Source organism: Ipomoea nil, unplaced genomic scaffold, assembly GCF_001879475.1.
Source record: "Ipomoea nil cultivar Tokyo-kokei standard unplaced genomic scaffold, Asagao_1.1 scaffold3087, whole genome shotgun sequence".
NCBI classification, from domain to species: domain Eukaryota; kingdom Viridiplantae; phylum Streptophyta; class Magnoliopsida; order Solanales; family Convolvulaceae; genus Ipomoea; species Ipomoea nil.
The window spans coordinates 739944-760661 of NW_017619515.1; the positions used below are offsets into that span (position 1 = coordinate 739944).

The 20718-nt window shown below is 35.6% G+C and overlaps 2 protein-coding genes across 2 annotated transcripts; one reads left to right on the top strand and one right to left on the bottom strand.

Moving 5' to 3' along the window:
• The first annotated feature begins 7992 nt into the window (after positions 1–7992).
• LOC109166099 lies at positions 7993–9199 on the top strand. Its single transcript, XM_019314988.1, has 3 exons — positions 7993–8521; positions 8632–8981; positions 9068–9199. Exons 1-3 carry the CDS (start codon positions 7993–7995, stop codon positions 9197–9199), a joined length of 1011 nt encoding a protein of 336 aa, XP_019170533.1.
• A 4711-nt stretch (positions 9200–13910) lies between these two features.
• Positions 13911–15161, bottom strand: LOC109166100 (F-box/kelch-repeat protein At3g23880-like). Its single transcript, XM_019314990.1, has one exon. The coding sequence runs from the start codon at positions 15159–15161 to the stop codon at positions 13911–13913; it is 1251 nt and encodes a 416-aa protein (XP_019170535.1).
• Positions 15162–20718: the final 5557 nt, after the last annotated feature.

The following is a 20718-nucleotide window of genomic DNA, read 5'->3' on the forward strand; positions in this document are numbered from 1 at the left end:
ATATGCTTCAGTTCGTGGTTTGAAGCTGCGTATATATATGCCTAATCCTCTTCCCATTTTATCATCACCACCTTCATCTCAACCCTCTCATCAATCATCCTAAACATTCTTTAATTTGTCATAATTCATTAAAACCATCAGACAAGATCGAAGACACAATGACACGTCAACCTAGTACTGTTTTAGCTTTTGTTTCTGTACTTCTTCTACTCACCATTAAACCTCACGAAGCCTGTAGATCGGTCCCTCGTGACGACGGTGAACCGGCGTGGATGAAGAAGAAACATTATCTTTTGTTGCCATCTCTGCAGTGGAAGCCGGTTTCCCCTCCGGGCGGAAATCCCGGCACCAACGGCGCCGTTAACTCGGCTGCTCTCGGCGGGAAGAAGCCGGGAAGTTTAAGGAAACATGTTTGTTACCGTCTCTGTGGAAGCCGGTGACCCCTCCGACGCCCAACCCCGGCACCAACTCCGCTCTTGCCGGAGCAAAGAACTTTGCTGCTGGGTTGCTTCGTTCCCTGAAATGGCGGCCGGTTAATCCGCCGTCGAGCAACCCCGGCCACAACTCGATCGGGACAGTGAAGGAATAGAACAATAATCACTCTATTGATGATTAAATACTAACATTCTGATTACTAGCTAGATTATATTGTAGAATTATCTTAGCTTCCATTTATTCATTCTTTATTAATTTATTATTGTTTTTTATGTCAATTTTTACATAGAAATAAATTATTTGATCAGTGTACTCAACACCCATCAACAAAGAGTAATGATTTCACAAGGAGGTGTCTAAAAAAAATCCAAACCATCACAAAATTTTGAGTTTATTCAATTCTGAGTCTAATAAAGAAAATTTCTGTAAAATTATATAAGAATAAACTAATATAATTAAGTTAATGAGCTAGCCATGACCATGACATTAATATAATTTATAAAAAAAGTGTTAAATTGGCGTTCTAAGTCTGAGTAGTACAGTTGAATCTCTTAACTAAAAAAAGAGTTAATTCTCAAAATGGTTCTCCGACTATAACTTTTTCTCAAATTGATCCCTTGACTTTTAATTTGTTCAAAGTGGTCCTTCGACAAATGAATTTTTAGCCAAAATGGACCTTCGTTAGCTTTGGTGTTAAAATGAAGGGTAAAACGAAAAATTTAGATTTTGCTCTCCAATTTAAAGCAATATGTGATTCCTTTCAAACGTACATATTTCTTCAAATTAGATTTTTGGTCTCCTAAATCTGCAATCAATTCAAAATGTGGAATATTTAACTAGAAGGTCAGAAAAGTTCATCTTCAACTTCATCCATAAACTTCTCAAGTCAAAGATTTATGGCCTTCTAAAAAGGACAATAACATTTGCATTTAAAAAAAAATAAAAAATTTAAGTACTATTGACTCTATTACATGGTAGTATATGTTCTATGTACTTTTTCTATCCCGTGATCTTTCCTCCAGGAGAGCCACAGAGGTACCATCTGAGCACAAGGTACTTGACATTTACATTTTTTTTCTTTTATATTATATCAATTGTCTAGCTCTTCCTAAGGTGATATTTTTTATTTACAGAAAATATAGCAAACCACCGCCCCAATGGTCTTTCCGGTAGGAAATTATACTATATACCATGGTCTACTTTGTATTGTGGACTCTGGTTCAAAATAACTTCTGTGACTACCGTAATATATTCTATACATGCAATTAATTATGTATGTATATATAAATAAATTAAAAGTATATAGCATATTAACTATAAGTAAAAGAAAAAATATTAACCATGAACACATAATTTTTATATTAGAGTCCATAACAGAATATGAAAAGTATAAGAATTGTTTTTAGGGGCAGTGGGTATAGTACTTGGTCCACTGGGATTTGTGGAGAAGTAGATCAGAGACATTTTTGCTGATTCGTTTTTTTCTGATTGGACAAAAGTATTTTGAGCAAATAGTGTGGGCCCGACCTGTTTTCAATTCGGAAGGATTCAACACTTGTTGGATCAGTTTGTTTGTATTCCACGTAACTCCCTAATTCTACCTTAATAAGAATGGACGTTCAAGGAAACTTCTTTCGTCACCGTCTCTGTGGAAACTGGTCTCTCCTCCGACGCCCAACTCCGCCCTCGTCGGAGCAATGAACTTTGCGGCCGGGTTGCTCCCGACAAAGCGTCAAGTAATATTAGCAATGCTAACGTAGTGATTACTAGATTGTAGATTTTCACATAATACTTTATTCTACATTCTATAGCTTTTCCCAAGCCATTTTTTCATTGAAATCAATTGTTTTTATCGGTACATACTCACTGTCCTTGAACAAAATTGAATCGTTAATGCAATTTGTATTTTGGAATAATGTATAAAAATACATGTTTTATTCCTTAGCTTTGTGAATTTGTGTGCTAGGGTATACACTTATATATCTAATAGTGTATGTGAGTTTGCTAGCTATTATAGAGTGTATAGAAGTAAGGTTTCCTCCATGCATATACTTTCGGATAATAACAGTGAAAAAAAAAATCTTTAGGTTATCTTTTGAAAAATGTTGTAAAATATTGAACAATCTCTCGTATAGTATACCGATACTATGTGTGTATAATTCTACTTTGAAGCTACTGTCTAATATATGGTGTTTTACGTATGCTTCAAGCCATTTTTGTTGCACGGAAGAAAAGGGGAAATATTTTATGAGTTATTTCCAGCAATGGTCTTCTGACTATTGTGATTTTTTAAAATTGATCCTGGACTTTTAATTTGGACAAAAAAAATACTTGACTTTCAGATTTGTTCTAACAATGGTCCTTCCGTCAAACATCAGTTAGGGGGCGTTTGGTTCAGGTTATATAACATAACCAAGGGAATGTGACATTCCAAAGCTCACATTCCAGTGTTTGGTTCATATTATCTTAGGGAATCTAACATTCCCAAGAAATGTCACATTCCCGCCACATAGGATTTTGAAGGGAATGTGATTCCCTTCAAAATCTTAGATAATGTAAGATAACCTTGGTCTTAAGAATATTATAGTGTGTATAAAAGATAACCCTAAACCAAACATAATTATATTACATACCCTAATTTTAACCAAACACAGAAATCTAACATTCCCAGTAATCTAATATTCCCAGCAATCTAACATTCCCTAAGGTAATCTGACATTCCGTGAACCAAACGACCCCTTAAGGTGACATTAAGTAGAGGGGTAGTGTAGTCATTTCCTTAATTGCTTTCTTCTTCCTCTCCACCCCCACTCCATACCTCTTCTTTCTTGCCCTTTTGTGGTCATATAATGTATTTATTTACTAACTAAACTAAGCAGTACAAGCCATTTGTAAGTTTCAAAAAGCATGTATATCTATATAAAATTGTGGTTTTTAACCAACAAATGCTACAAATCAGTAAAAATTTCTATTTCTTTTGGCAGTTCCAGCGGGTTTACAGTGATCGGAAACTCGAACTTGGCCGATAAATGCCAAATCTGCAATATATAGGTTCAATTGCAAGCAGGCCCTGAATCCTGAATTTGATGATCCAGAACTCTAGCAGGAAAGAAGATTGTGTATAATTACATCTCATCTATGTTTCAATCTTGAATCCTCCAATCCTCCTTCAATATCTCGCAGAAGTGGTAACCTGTCATCATGTGACTATACAAGAATCTGTGGATGCATGGTGAAGGACAACCAGCATACTAAAAGCAGACTACTTTTAATTTGGTTCCGATCCCTATTTGCTTCCACCCCACAATCATCACATCTCCAATTTTACTCTCTGACTTGCTTTCAATCTACTCGCCGATGTTTCTCAGTTCTCACTCGCAAATTTCACTGTGTTCTCTGTTACAACACTCGCGTTTGCTTCTTCAAAATGGGCTCTGTATCGCTCGCAATTTTGGTCCAATCCTCCTTCAATATCTCTCAGATCTTCTTCGATTGATCCAATTCGATCCATCATCGGCCGGAGTTTAGAGATCAAACCAGTCTTCTTTCTTCTTCTTATTGGCCTGGCTGGTTGCGCTAAGACATAGAACTCATCGGCCACCACCGCCTTCCTTTTTTGACTGGGCAAAGCTTCTGGAATTTGGGTCTGAGCAAATGGGAACTCAGGCGGTTCAAGTCCGCCTGCCACACCGGCTTCAGGAAGAACTCATCCGCCCCTTCCTCCAAACATGGGTCGTTCCTGGCCGGAACATCCTCGGACGACATGGAACAGGAAGGGGGAGAGGAAACGAAGGAAGATGATGGGGACACTGGTGAAAGTGAGTGACCCTGACAAGAGGAAGAAGAAATAATTAAGGAAATGACTACACTACCCCTCTACTTAAGGTCACCTTAACTGATATTTAACGGAAGGATCATTGTTGGAATAAATCTGAAAGTCAAGTGTCTTTTTTGTCCAAATTAAAAGTCGATGATTAATTTTAGAAAATTGCAATAGTTGGAGGACCTGGAATTAACTCAATATTTTATTATCTCTCTATATATAGTTAAAAGAAATTTATACTAATATTTGGAAAATTTCAAAAGTGAAAGAAACTAACATAAACATATACCATGCAAATTATGGATTCATTTATAATTAATTAATAAATATTAAAAAGTTTATTTTCACATGAACATTAACTAAATTTAGAAAATGAACAATAGTGTCCCTAGGACAGATTTAGTGGATGGAAAATGTCATTTAAGACTTGTTTCACGAAGAATGGGTGTGGCTAGTTTAATTCTTGCGAAAAAAATAGCATTTAAGTTTTTTAAAATTTCTTTTATATTTTATCAAAGGTCACACTTGTGTGTCTTTTAAAGTCTTGTTAACCCCGAACCATATGCATAAAATTAAATGAGATAGGAGTAATAGTTTGCGGACTATTATACACAATTTATGAATCTAGCTTGTGTAGGATGTATTAGGTGGTTATGGAATTAATGTAGTTCGTTTCGTGAATTAATTTATCTCTTAATTATGTGGGGCTTACTTTCCTAAATTTATGTAGCATGATTAAGATAATTTGTAGAACTTGGTAGCAATTATATTCATGCCTTTTTGGCTGAGTGCCTTTTGTTTTTGCTGCGGGTTACTGGGTCACATAGACAAGTTTTGCAAGAAAGCTTATGAAGAGAACATTCCCCCTGAGGCCTTCCCTTTCGGTAGCTGGATGCGGGCAGGGGCGCGGCGTCAAGTGCGACCGGTGGGGGCACAATGGATCCTGCCTTCTACATCACAGAAGTCACCAATTCTCGAAGCTACGGGCCCTTCACCATTAACTCTGGTGACAGCCGTGGAAAGTGTGGGGTTACAGGGCGATTTGAAAACGTCGTCGTGAGGAGGAAGGGCAGATTGGTCACGGTACTGCGACCGGAGAGGATGTTATGATGTCAGAGAATCCTAAAATGTCAATGTCGGCGGGTCTGGAGAGCCAGACTCGCCCAGCCCAATGAATATCCTCAGTTGGAACTACCGGGGTTTGGGTGGCACCCGGACAGTTCGAGAACTCTTGGGCGTATCGTCCAAGGATCGACCCTTTTTCGTCTTCTTAACGAAGACGAATTGAAAGCAAAAGCGGACAGAATTAAGGAGGTGAAGGCGAAGCTGGGATTTGAAGGGGCTATTTCAGTGGACTGTGTGGGCAGGGGAGGAGGTCTAGCAATGTTCTGGAGAGACGCAGAGGCGGCTTCGTTACTTAGCTACTCTGTAAACCATATTGATATGGAAATCAAGCAACCAGGTAAGCCGATGTGGAGGTTGACCGGATTTTATGGGGAACCTGACAGGTCTCAGAGACATATAACCTAGGAGTTCCTACGACAACTCAAGGGTCGATCATCACTCCCTTGGGTCGTAGTGGGGGACTTCAATGACATAGCATGCCTCTTCGAGAAACGGGGTACCCATTCGCATCCGGGGGCCCTCATGGATGGCTTCAATGATACTCTGAGTGATTGCAACTTAATTGATTTGGGGATGTCGGGAGGTCAGTTTACATGGACAAAGGGCCACGACACCGAGGCCTGGGTGGAGGAAAGACTCGATAGGGCGGTGGACTCGATAGGGCGGTGGAAACGGTGGAGTGGATGGAGGCACACGAGGATGCAGAGGTTCAGAAGATTTTCACAACAAACTCAGAGCATAGTGTTATTTTCGTGGATATGGAACCGCGTCCGGTACGTAATGCGAGAAGGGAATTTAAATTTGAGTCTGCGTGGTTGTTGGATGAAGGCTGTGCAAAAGTGGTTGAGGCGGCATGGAGGCAGTCGAGTGGCATGGAATTTCAACACCGAATTGAGATTTGTGGTCAACAGCTACAGAGGTGGGGCGGGGACCATTCAAGGCAATTAGGCAATCGGATAAAAAAGCACCGGAACCGATTGGCTGTTCTGAAAGAAGATCGGGATCCGCAGGCGATCAGGGAATTTATGGAGACTGAGGCAGCGCTCGAAATTTTATTGAGACAGGAAGAAGTTTTTTGGCTTCAATGGTCTAAACAGCTTTGGCTTAAACTCGGGGACTCCAACACGAAATACTTCCATAAGTCAGCTTTGGCACGTAAAAAATGTAACTTTCTGCAACGAATGATGGATCAAGATGGGGTTTGGAAGGAGGGCGCGGCCATGCATTCTGAAGTGTTAAGGTATTACAATATTATTTTCTGCTCGAGGTCCAGCGATACCACGTTGTTCCCCCGCATGCGTCGTTGTGTCACAAACGAGATGAATATCTCTCTTTTATGGCCCTTCACGACTGCGGACGTGAAAGAGGCTCTGTTTTCCATGACTTCGGAAAAGGCTCCCGGTCCTGATGGTATGTCTCCGGCGTTTTATCAACACTTTTGGCCAATACTAGGCCATGATTTGTCTATGTTCGTCCTTAAGTGTGTTGCCAACTGTAACTTTCCCCGAGACCTGAATGTGTCTAATATAGTGTTGTTGCCAAAAAAAGAAAGTACTAGAAAAGGTATCTGACTTACGGCCGATCGCACTTTGTAATGTTGTGTACAAAGTCTTGGCCAAGATGTTGGCCAATAGACTCAAAGACCTGTTGGGACATGTTGTATCACAGTCCAGAGTGCTTTTGTCCCCGGGAGATTGTTAACAGATAACATTAAAGTAGCCGGGGAAGTGGGGCATTATCTGCGTAGGAAGGTCAGTGGAAATTTGGGGTGGGTGGCGCTGAATCTAGATATGTCTAAGGAGTATGATCGAATGGAGTGGGGTTTTTTGGAGGGGATCATGTTGGCGATGGGTTTTTCGAATCAGTGGGTGAGGTTGTTGATGTTATGTGTCTCTACTGTCACATATACTATTCTTGTTAACGGGGAGGCAGCGGGGTCTGTCTGTCCCACTCGGGGTATTCGTCAAGGGGATCCGTTATCCCCGTATTTGTTTATTTTGTGTGCTGAAGCGTTATCTGTGCTCTTACAACAGTCGGAGGCTAGTGGTGATATTCATGGGGTGAGGGTGACACGTGGTGCCCCCGATGTCACCCATCTGTTTTTTGCTGACGACAGTTTGTTGTTTTTTAGGGAAAACCAATGCGAAGCTGTTAAAATCAAGGAATGTTTGGATGGATATTGTGCGGCTTCGGGTCAATTAGTCAACTTCGAAAAATCCAATGCCGTATTCAGCACCAATACTGCGACGAGTATGCGAAGCTTAGTGTGTGACATTTTTGGGGTCCAGGAAGCACATGATTTGGGGCGTTATTTGGGCTTACCTTCGGTGTTGGGACGCAATAAAATTGCCACCTTTCGGTATATTGAGGACAAGATTCAGGAGAAATTGGCTCATGGCAACACAAATTTCTGTCAAGGGCAGGTAAAGAAATACTGCTTAAAAGTATAGCTCAGGCCCTCCCTATTTTTACTATGTCGACTTTTCTGTTGCCGGTTCGTGTCTGTGACACGATTGAAAAATTATAATCGGTTTTGGTGGGGTGGTGGAAGTGCTAACAGTCGGGGGATACATTGGCTCAGCTGGAGTCATTTATGTGAACCAAAGGCGATGAGCGATTTGGGCTTTAAACGTATACGCGATTTTAATTTGGCATTGTTGGCAAAACAAGGTTGGCGTATTTTAACCCAACCCGAATCCTTGGTAAGCAAGTTACTTAAAGCCAAATATTTTCCAGCAGGTGAGTTTATGGAAGCATCTGTAGGCACGAACCCGAGTTATTTTTGGCGAGGAATTGTGGCAGGACAGGAAGTCTTGAGACGTGGTTTGGCACGGAGAATTGGGGATGGTATGGACACGAAGATTTGGGGATGGAACTGGCTTGCTAGTTCGTCCGGTACAGGTTTACATACGCCATGCATTGATGAGCTCAAGGAGGCTAGAGTACAAGGCCTGCTGAACGAACAGGGCGAATGGGAGGAAGGGGTGATACAGGATCTGTTTCAATCAGAGGATGTACACAGAATCCTCTCGACCCCTATAAGCAAAGTTTACAAGGACTCTTGGCGTTGGATCGGTGATGCTCGAGGCTGCTACACGGTGAAACAGGGTTACTGTGTGCTCACGGATCAGCTAGAAGGTACGGGCTCCCACTTTGGCTTTCGTTCGTGGAACCGTTTGTGGTCGCTCCCGGTGCCCCCGAAAGTGAAAAATCTCCTATGGCGATGTGCCCGTAATGTGTGCTGCCAGTCCGCGAAAATTTGAAATTAAAGAGAATCTGGATTGGAGGCAGGTGTCCGTTCTATGGCTCCCCCTTCGAAACAACTGAGCATATTTTTGGTGAATGCAGCTATGCTACAAGCTTGTGGGGTGCGAACGACGTGCTACATGGACAGAACTTTCCAACAATGATGGAAGCCATTCTGGGGAAGTCGAACGCATTGCAGGCTTGCAAGTTGGCAGCCATCGTGTGGACACTATGGAACGCACGAAATGCGATCGTTTGGCGTCAAGCAAATCCATCGGTAGCGGAGCTTAATGTGCCGGTCACAAACACGCAGCAAGTTTGGCAGGAGACGTACGCAGCTCATAACCCCACTGTGGGTAACCGAAACCAGAATGCTCCTTGGATCATCCATCGCCAGCTACCTTTCTCAAATGCAATGTAGATGCGGTCATCTTCCAGGACGGAGCAGGTTACGGGGCTGTTCTGCGCGATCATACTGGTGGTTTTGTTGCGGCGAGGAATGGCCGTATTAGCCACATTCATGAACCACTCCAGGCTGAGGTTCTTGCGGTTTATGAAGCTCTCAAATAGCTATCTGGTTTACACCATAATAATGTTATTATTGAGTCTGATTGTTTATCATTTTGTAATGCTTTTAATTCCCATATGGTAGATTATTCATACATAGGTTTGATTGTAAAGCAATGTCGTACGATTGTTAGGGACATAGGGGACGTTAAAGTCCGTCATGTCAGGAGATCAGCGAATTATGTGGCTCATAGTTTGGCTCGGGCAATTGGTTCTTCGACTGTCTCTATGTCGTGGGATGTCATCCCACCTGATTGTATCGTTGGTTTATTAACCCATTAATGATATCTGGTTTTGTTTTGTTAAAAAAAAAAAAAAACACCTCTGCTCTGTCATATAGATCTTTTATAGTGCTTACTACCATAGGAGACTTTGAATTGTCTGCACGGTTGTCATAGGACATCATTGACACACGGTTGATGCTTCTAAGTGGAGTATATTCAACTTTCAAACTGAAAAGGAAAGTATTAGATCTTATAAGTGCATGAAATATTGTTTTAAAAGTAACTCATATTATGGTTTTTGGTTTAAAATCCTATCTGTATTTAGAAGGATTAAAATAGGTTTAAAATTACCTAGCTTTGAAATCATTAAATTCCTTCTGGTCATGATTAAACCATATTTTAGTAGCATTGTAGAAACTTGAGATTCTAACTTCATAAAAAAAAATAGAAACAGATTTTTCATTAGAAATAAAAAATCTAGCCGGCAGATTTTAAGAAAATTAAGTGATAGTAGTGAAGTGAAATAACCACAAAATCTTTTATAGCGTAGACCTTACCTTCCTTTATCAGTTTACTAAATTGCGATACACAGTCCTAAAGACTAACCATAGAATGAATTATTTGCAAGTACAATATAAAAAGAAATTACCTGTCGTGGAAGAGACAGCTCTTTATGGAATCTGTCTTTCGGCCGTCAGGTATTACACATGAACCTAATATCTCTTTTATATGTACTTGGACTGATGTCTTTTCTAAAATGTAGAAGAGAGTCCAAAAAGAAAAAAGATCTCTAAGAGTTCCCTGAATCGGAAAGAGAGTACTCATTTTCAGGCAGAGTAGATGGCAAAGAAAGAACAAACACACATAGCTTAATTCACAAAATCGATGGTTAGTAGCCTTTATTTATAGAACAGAGTTGAAGGCTGAAGAGTTCAAATCAAGCTTGGAGAATGTAGAGTTCCAAAAAAACTCAATAATTCCTGAAGAGCAATTATGGGTTAGCACCGGAAAATGAAACGCCAAAGTAGAAAGACTGCAATGTTTTAAATTCATCTCTATTGATGCATAGTATTGTCCCGTGCGATGCACGGCTAAATATTAAAAATTTATTTGTAATGTTATAATGGATAAAAAAAATGTTTTTATTTATTAACTGCCAACTATGATAATGGTGTTTGAAGTTCAAAAAAAAGAACACTTGAATCACAAATTAATTTTTGAAAAAAATAGATTGACATTGTATATTATGTATTAAACATTTCATGATAAATAACATTAGTTGTTGAATTACTAACGGTATTCAACTCACTCATTTTCGTCCTTGACTTTTGTTAATGGTCATGTAATGACAGCATCAAAGTTACACAAATTTATAACAGTATTCTTAAGAACCATGATAACCTCATGAAATAGCAAGTAGATTTACTTACCAAACTATTTTCAAAGTTATAAGGCAAATGTAGATTTACTTACCAAACTGTTTTCAAAGTTATAGAGGCAAATGTAAGTCTGTATGATTTTGTTCTTAATTATGTATTTCGTAGTGCTATTTATAGTGATCATAGTTGGGTACAAAGAGCTTATATAGTCAAATTAGCTAGGTATCCGACCCGTAGGCTTTCATATGTATCATAATCGGTTTTTATTTGATAAATGTTAATACCAAAACATGTATAAGTAGTTTTGACTATGCACCTACTTGAATTCATGTTACAGGTATGAAGTAGTACTGTGTATGATTTTTTAATATTTTACTGCCTTTGCAAGATGTAAAGTATTAGCAGATAGAATGTACTCTATGAACCTAGGCACCACAATTGCTGCCACCACCCCAATAGCTGCCACCACCCCAATAGAACTCACAGCTTCATCAATTGACACAAATTCCTAAAAGCCATTAAGAAAAACTCAAATTAATCACCATTGAAAGACTATAAGCTAAAAACACAATTGAGTATCTGGATGAGAAACTTACACCTGATAAAATAAACTTAAACCTAAACTTCTGCCGTTGTACTCTGATTTAAAATACATTTTCTTGCATATTTAAATGTCACTTGTATACAACTTAATGGTCAAAACAGCGTGCTGTATACTTTCTGTTAGTTTTCATAGCCTCGACGGCCGCCCGGCAGACCAACACTACCGAATAATTGTTATTGTCTAACTAATGAAAACAAGGGGCAAAGGTATTAAAAGAGAATGAATGAATAATGAGGTGTTATTTTTCTAGGGTTTTTGCCCCTTCAAGATGTTGATCCTTTACATGATGATCCCAAGGGGATGTTTATACATAGATGTGAGGCTTATACATGGTAAGTAGGGCTGGCGTGCAGCTAAGCCTAAGAGGGCGTAGGGCTGATGTTAGGGCTGATGCAGCTGTCAACTTATTATATTGCATTTCCCGTCTGAGTTAATTAAGGAAGCTACCTAATGAGCAAAGATTGCTTCCTTGCTCAAATAGCTACTAAGCTCCTTCCCATCAAACTTGGAAACGAGCCTGATGTTAATCCTGAAAAGCTTATTACACTGCTCCTTTCCCTCTCCATCTCGCAACGGGGACTTGCCACTCGAGATTGGAAGACTAATGTAGAGCTCAATCCTATCGTTCTCGAATTCAGCAGTGCTGTATATAGTCCTCCTACCATCATAAACCGGCTGAGCACCAGAAACCGCCACAGAGTGGACCTGCACTATCTCCCGTTTGATCATTCTCGCAACTTCCTTTGATGGATTCAATGGAAGATTTGCTGCAAGGGATTGAACTTAACAAGAAAATGATTGGCAAGAAGCGAGATAGTTTGCCCTTCCACTCCACCTGAATCTGGTCTTCTTGCCCTAACCCTCCTAACATCTTTCTTCTCAGTTTCTCTTGTTATCACCACTCTATCTGCTTAGTTATTGGATCAAAACACACACACACTCACACTCACTCTTTAAATGCCAACTTCCATATCATTTCTGTTAAAGATTAACGAGAACAATAAACAATAACAATGGCAAAAACTAAAAAAAGAAAAGATTTAAGTGGTTCAGCTCCACGGGAGCGAATCTATTCTTTTATTAATAGTAGTGGTGATCAAACACCCAGAATTCTTTCTTTGATATAATTTAAACTAATGCTGACAGTGTTCATCAAAACCCTTGCAAATTAAATTTACCAAGACCAGTAATTTTGTCATCCAAGGAAGAAACTATTGACACTCTCAAACATCACTGGAAATTAGTGATTAAGGATAAAAAAAAAAAAAAAAAAAAAAAAAAAAAAAAAAAAAAAAAAAACTGTGATATGATGATTAAGGGAATATCTTTATTATTAGAACTGATTTATTATCTTTACTATTAGAATTGATTTATTTCCTATAGAGATAGCAAATAATTAGGGTAAGGAGCTTTAATGATTCTCCTTTCCTTATTATGTTTTAGTTAGTCTTCCTTTCCTTTTTATGTTTTACTAGTCTTTGTAACCCTCTTATATAAAGGGGATTTTCATTCTAAGAAAATAACAAGCAAGAAAGAAGTTAAGTTAAAATCAAGAGGTGGGAAAACTCTCAAAACGTTCCTATTATCTTTGTTCCTTAAATTTATCTCTCAACATAGACATCCCCAATAACCATAATCGCCCTTTGACGCGTGCTTTCACCCGAGAACATAACATTTTGGTTCCGTTGCCGGGCGTCAATATGGGCGATATCAAAAAACTCCAAGACGAGGTCCGAGCTATCCAGGCGTCCATCGAAAAGCTGGAACTCCTTCCTGCAGCTGTGGACTCTCTAACCGAAACAGTAGCCAATCTCTCCCAGATGGTGCACTCTTTCTTCGCATCGCAGGCCACCACTTCCACAACTGTGACAGCCTCTCATGGTAACCAAGCCACGCCGGAGACCGCACTGCCGCAGCCAGCTACTCCCATTCCTGCTACACGATTCACCAGATTGGAGTTCCCCACTTTTGATGGCAAAGGGGACCCTCTTGTTTGGCTCCATCGCTGTGAGTTGTTCTTTGACAAATCACCACATTCTGATCATGAGAAGGTTACCACAACAACGTATTATCTGTTTGATAGCGCCCAACTGTGGTACAAACGTCGCATGGTTAACGGAACCAAAATGTTATATCATTGCTGTAAAGCTGTATGTTGTGATTCCCATTTTCAATTGAAATGCAATCGTGTTTCCACTTCTTCTTTGGAGGCACATGGTTTAAGGTTGTGATTCCAACAGTGTAAATTTGTCATATATATTAGCCTTATGAACATATGGAGAATTTATTTTTTTTAAAAAATACTTAATGAAATTACAAATCATAGTTTAATAATAATAATAACCATTGGACTAATAAATCACCCAACCTTGATGAAATTACAAATCATAGTTCAAGAATATCATTTTTATAATGTATAGAAAAAAGAATCATATATCTTACTCCACTATCACATAGCTTGCTCAGCTATGTGCACAAGATTGACGGAATTAAGTAAACAATCATTCTTACGGTAAATATAGACTTTCATAGTAAACTCGAGCATTTATTCTCTGCATAGACATATGGTATTTCCATTCTTCTATTGTATCCGTATTCCTCTCGTTGTAAACTTGAATATTGCCGGGAGTTGGATTTGAAGCTATGGTAATACTTTTCCTTTCTTTACTTATAGAGAACATCTTCCTTTCTTGAGTTACCAAATCCAGAGATATGAAGTATGGTACATCCGCATGCTCTGAATTCGGATCAACTGTACGGTCTAGAAATACAAGCAATTCTCCATCCACATTCCAAATTCCTATTGGTCTCAAAAATTCAATATTATTATATATGCTTGGAGAAGAATCTATGCGTGCTTGTTTACACCAATAAGTATTGTTGTCATTTTCAATCATTAACCAAATATCATTGCATCTGGTATTCCCCACAATCGGTGAATCAAATAAAACAATAGTCTCATTCATTATTGAGACTAAAGCAAAAGTATAATAAGGTGCAGGCAACTCAATCGTCCCAAACACCTCATTATTCATGTCAAACCAAATCAAGCAGTGCTTGCCATGTCCTCTAGTCTGCCAATAGTACCTCCCTTTTAAATAAAAATCATTGCTCTTATTCTGAATATTTCGAAAATTTGTAACTGAATTAATCTCTCTCAAACTCCAAGAATCACCATGATCTTGACTATAAACCATTGTGATTTGGTGAACAGTTCTCCCATCGAAAGAAGAACAAATTTCTATTAGCATGACAACCTTCCAAGTCATGTTGTTAGAAATCCCAAATCCAAATTCGCTAAGGGCAAATACATCACAAGGTGCTCTGTAAGGGACAGTAACCGAGGGTAAGTCTTTAACTTTCCTAATGGAGGGATTCCATATAAAAATATCATAAATAAGATAATCACCATTATCAAGTTTATCATTCTTGGTTGAAATCAAGCATATCATACCTTTACAACACTTAACCCACCGCGCTCTTGGGGTTCCTGGGATGTCTAAGTATATGCATCCAATCTCATTATACTCAGATTCTTTGTAAAGCAAATAATATTCTTTACAATCATAACCAACCTCTAAAAGAACACAATCGGTTTTTGCTTTGCTAATTTCGTAGTGTTTGTGCATGAAGTGCTGATCACTTTTTATCAAATCATAGAAAAATTTACAAACACACTTAAATCGCATAAGAGACTTTACCGGTAATCTCGATAAAATTTCAACCATCATATCCCTTGACAATTTGCAATTTTCCATTTTCAGGCCGATATCGAGTCTCAAAGATCAAACAATTCAATGCTTCTAGCAATTAGGGAAAGATGTGCCTTCAATCGTCGATATGCAGTATTGGCGATGACGGAGATCTGAGAATAGAATATAATAGGGATGAATAAGGGTTTGGTGTGTTGAAGACTTCTATTTGAGTTGTAATACAAGTGGTACGGTGTTATTACTTATCCATACTATATAAATACATATAGTAATATAATTCCTATTTGTTAGAATTGTATATTAAAAATATGGTAATACAATTCCTAATTCCTAATATAATACGGAGTATATTCTTTCCTAATTTCTTATTCCTAACACAATTCTAGATTAAAATTACTAACCTTAATAATAATAATCTATACTATTAATAAAAGTAAAATCATGATTTACATCCTCACAAATACTCTGTCAGGCCGGGGTGTGGGGGGCCCTTAGGGTTGGGATTCAACTTTTTGGAAGAATAAAAGTAAAATCACCATCTTCAACTTTTCCGTTCAAATTAATATAAATATTAATTAATTGGTAAAAAAAATAATAAAGCTTAATTGGTAACGAAATTTTATATGAAAATTAATTAATATATAATGAATTGTTACCACAAATTAAAGTTAATATATACTTAAAAATGAAAAATGGTTACCAAATTCTAAGAATAATTAAACTATGAGTTAATACCCAAAATCGTCCTCGACTATAGTGATTTTTCTCAATTTCGTCCTAAACGACTTTGGTGACCTAATATCGTCCCAGACTTTTGTGTTTCGCTCAATTTAGTCTCAGACTTTTGTGTTTTTGCTCAATTTAGTTCCTCATTTGTTATTCTGTCCATTTGGTGTTAAATAAATAGACAATTCAGTAATTTTAATATTGGCATCTCTCTATTCATAGACATGTGAACTGCGAAATCTTTTTTTTTTTTTACGAATTACTCCTAAAACTGCGAATATAAAATTTGATTTGCAGGTCCGGGAGTAATTCTGCGTGTAATTCGTACAAGAAAGAGGAATTTCACACTTCACAAGTTGAAAGTAAAGAGAGATCAATATTGACATTACTGAATTGTCCCTTAATTTAACACCAATTTGACGGAATAACAAATGGAGGACTAAATTGAGCGAAACACAAAAGTCTGGGACGATATTAGGTCACCAAAGTCGTTTAGGACGAAATCGAGAAAAACCACTATAGTCGAGGACGATTTTGGGTATTAACTCATTAAACTATTATAATTGTGAGAATAATGGAAACAAATTCTGCGTAATAAATGAAAAATTACCAATTTCTTTGTAATTTTATAAGGAAATAATAATTTATTAATTATTATTTACACTGAATCCGAGCAAGGAGCGGATTACAAATTTTCCCTTTTTTCAATATTATGATTTACTTAGAGGTGTATTTAGTTATGACTTTTATAGACTTTTAAAATGATAGATTTTAATAATTTTTTATTGACTTTAATAGGGTCGTTTAAAACTTTTTATAAAACTTTATAAGACTCTATAAAAGTCTATATAAAAAAAATTTATAAACTTTTATCAACTTTGTTGTGTAAATGATTTAAATACTCTTTTTGTCAATAAATCCCCAAGGTAGTTTTTTTTTAATGCTACTGACTCTATTACAAAGTAGTATTTGTTCCCCAATGTAGTATCTCCAAGGTAGTTAATATGATCGGTTTAATTATATATATATATATATATATATATATATATATATATATATTAAACATTTATTATTATTATTATTATTATTATTATTATTATTATTATGTATACCCTTAGGTCATTTTACATGATAATCTAAATAGCTAATTTTTTCAAATATCTTTTTATCAACCGTTGATATAATTCGCTGGTCAAATCCGCTAACGCTAATCGCTAACTGCGGATTGTCAAACAAGGACATTGCGAGGTAGTTCTCACTTTTTGTTGTGAGATTTGAATACTCTCTTTGTCAACAAATCCCTCAAGTAGTTAATATGATTGGCTTTATTAATTATATATTTTTTTAATTTTTTCATGGTATTAATAAAATAATTGGTAAATAAATATATGATATTATTTTGTATTATAACTTTGATATTTAATTAAAAAATAGTGCACAAAAAAGATAATAGACAATGTAGTGAATATAATCAATTGATGAATTTGAATGTAAAGAATTTTTACATTGAAGAAATATAAAGACAATATAACTAATAAAATTATTTCTCTTAATTAATTTATTGATAATGAATAATTATTTTTTTAATAAAGACATTGTAGAGATAATGTAGCGGATATAATCAATTGATGAAATTGAATGTAAAGAATTTTTATATTGGAGAAAAATAAAGACAATATAACTAATGAAATTATTTATCTTATTTAATTTATTGATAATGAATATTTTTTTTGAATAAAGACATTGTAGACACATAATTCTAAATTAAAGAAATGCATATATATGCATGTATTATTTTTTGTTGTAGCTACTAAATTATTATTTTAATTTAATAAGAGTAAAATAGAGTACTAATTATGTCAACTTTGATTGGGATGGGGTTCAAACCTAAGACCTTTCTTATTTAAATCAATGAGTAAGTTAACGGTGAACTAACAGAAATTAACGAAAAATATAATATTTAATGGAAAAGTTAACGTAAAATCATATTCATTAAGGATAAATTAGTAAATCTTACGGAAAAATTAAAATCTGATCAATCTGAGTCATTCATTTGATTAAAAAATTTGACCGTCATTTTTTCTACCCATTATAGGCCTAATTCTCTTGGGCTCTTATTAGTATAGTAGATATAGTAGATATAGTAGATAGTATAGTAGATATATACTATATATAAAAATAAAATTCTGAAATTTTAATTTCTCGCTCAATTCCTAAAAAATCTCTTTTCCTAATAAAATATATTGATTTCTACAGTCCTATTCGTACAATAATTATGGGTTAAAATTCTATTCTAATATTATAAAATAGTGCAATACAATTCATATTCCTGTTGTTTTAGTTTTTAGCAGTTCGGAGCAAATTGTTAAGTTATTAAATAATATTTTTGGTGTTTTTATTAAATATAAAATGTTAAACTAACGAATTTTTTAAAATTTTGACGAATTTGTCAAATAATCAAATTACAACAACAACAACAACAATAATAATAATCTAAACAAAACTATATATATAATAAATTTAATTTTTTTTTTAAAAAAAAAAAAGACAAAGGAGAGCCACGGGCTCCATTTTAAAATGTTTGAAAAGAAAGAACCCCTCTATATAATTGCTCCTCTTACAAACATATTTTTATTTAAGAAGCCTTAACTTTGTCTTCTTATTTTAGTTTTATTTATTTATTTATTTATTATTGATTATTTATTTATTTATTATTAGTGGGGGTTCTGAAAGATTAACTCAAATTTATGTGTTGTATTAGTTTTAGCAGTTTGGAGCAAATTACTGAGTTATTATATAATATTTTTGGTGTTTTGATTAAAGTTAAAATGATAAAATTACAAATTTTTTTAAAATTTTGACGAATTTATTAATAATTAAATAATAATAGTAATACTAAAATAATAATAATAATAATAATAATAATAATAATAATAATAATAATGATAATAATAATAATAATAATAATAATAATAATAATAATAATAATAATAATCCAAACAAAATGATATACAAAATAAAATTAAAATTAAAAATAATAAGAAGAAGACAAAAGGGAGTCACGGGCTCCCTTTGTAAATGATGTTGGATCATTTTGATCTCACATTGAAAATGTTTGGAAAAATTATTATATATCTAGACAAAAAACATATCTTTCATAAAAAGAATAAGGATATCAATTCATTTCTATAACTGAGTTGTTAGAGAACGAGCACATTTGTCTAATTTATGAAAATACTAGACAATGATAAACAAAATCTTCAAAGTTATAGCACTGCATGCGTACATCTAGACATTAGCTATTAATTTGAGCAATTATTTGCACAAATTCAAGCAATGCTAATATCAAAATATATAAACGATCCAAACTATATCTTTAAATGCACTATATAATATTTAATGTTCTAATTTAAATAATTATATATCGATTCATATATTCTTAATATATTACAACAAATCCATTCCGTGCATCGCACGGGTGCAAATACTAGTTAATGGACAAGGAAAATCCTATCAAAAAAATTACTAAATAATAATAATAATAATAATAATAATAATAATAATAATAATAATAATAATAATAATAATAATAATATGATTAATAATAATAAGTAAAAAAGTTAACAGCAAAAACAAAAATAAAAATAAAAAACGATCCCAAATTCATTAATTAATGGAAAAGGAAACTGAATTCACTAATTAATGAAAAAGAAAAATTTACCACACGCACAAACACTATTTTGAGGTTTTGGACAAAATCATGAGGGATCTATTGAGGTTCGCCATATTGGGTAGTGTTGAAAAGACTTTTGGTGGAAAGACAATAGTTTTGGGCGACGATTTTAAACAGAGCCTACATGTTATTCCGAAAGCAACAAGATCAATAGTTGTCGGAGCAAATATTAATTCTTCATACATATGGACAAATTGCAAGGTATTAAGGCTCACCAAGAACTTGAGACTACGGACCTTAGGTTAAGAGTAAGATAAACATACACTTGATTGGTTTTCAAAATGGATTGCAGACATCGGAGATGAAATTGCAAGGGTTGTAAACAACGGTTCATTTGAGATCGATATTCCGGCACAATTTTTGTTGAAGTGTTAACACAATCCCATAGCAACTATAATGGAAAACACATTCCCAAGCTCGAGATATGACATGCTTGATGAATCGCATCTAGAAACACTAGTACAAAAAACATTTTCCGAGACACCTATAAAACACTTTACGAGTCACCTGTACAAGTGATTCGGATTCCAGTGACTCTGAAAGTGATTAGCTTTCCGAATACATCTACATCTATAGCAGCCAGAGTCCCAGAGAACACAGAATAACCTCTAAGAACTCAGAAGAACTTGAATCATTGATCAATTTGCAAAAAAAAATGGATGAAGATTGGACCAGTGATGGTTGATTGAGGAACAAGAACTAAAGAAATGAAAGTGGGTAGGTTCTTACTGATGGGAAGAATTGATAGGTAGACCTCATTTGAACTTTGAAGTAATACACAAACATGTTTTATTGTGCAGTTGTGCTTTAAATAATGAAAAGCCTTTGTTTTGGAAACGTTTTCAATGGGAAGTACAAAAACAGAAACCCAGCATGCTCTCTTTCTTTTGTTTGCCAAAAAAAAAATATATTACCAAATAACCAATGTAAGAGCAAAGAGAAGTCAAAACTATTTTGTCTTAAAGCTAACAAAATGCAGCAACACAATAAATTGGAGATTTCTTCAGGTGTGTAGTTGTTATTGAGGGAAGACAAAATTAAAAAATAAATAATTTTTTTTTAAAGGGGCTAAATGGTTATATTGGACGTGATACCTTAGTAGCAACTTCCAAAGATTTGCGGTAAAGATCATTCGCTGGATCC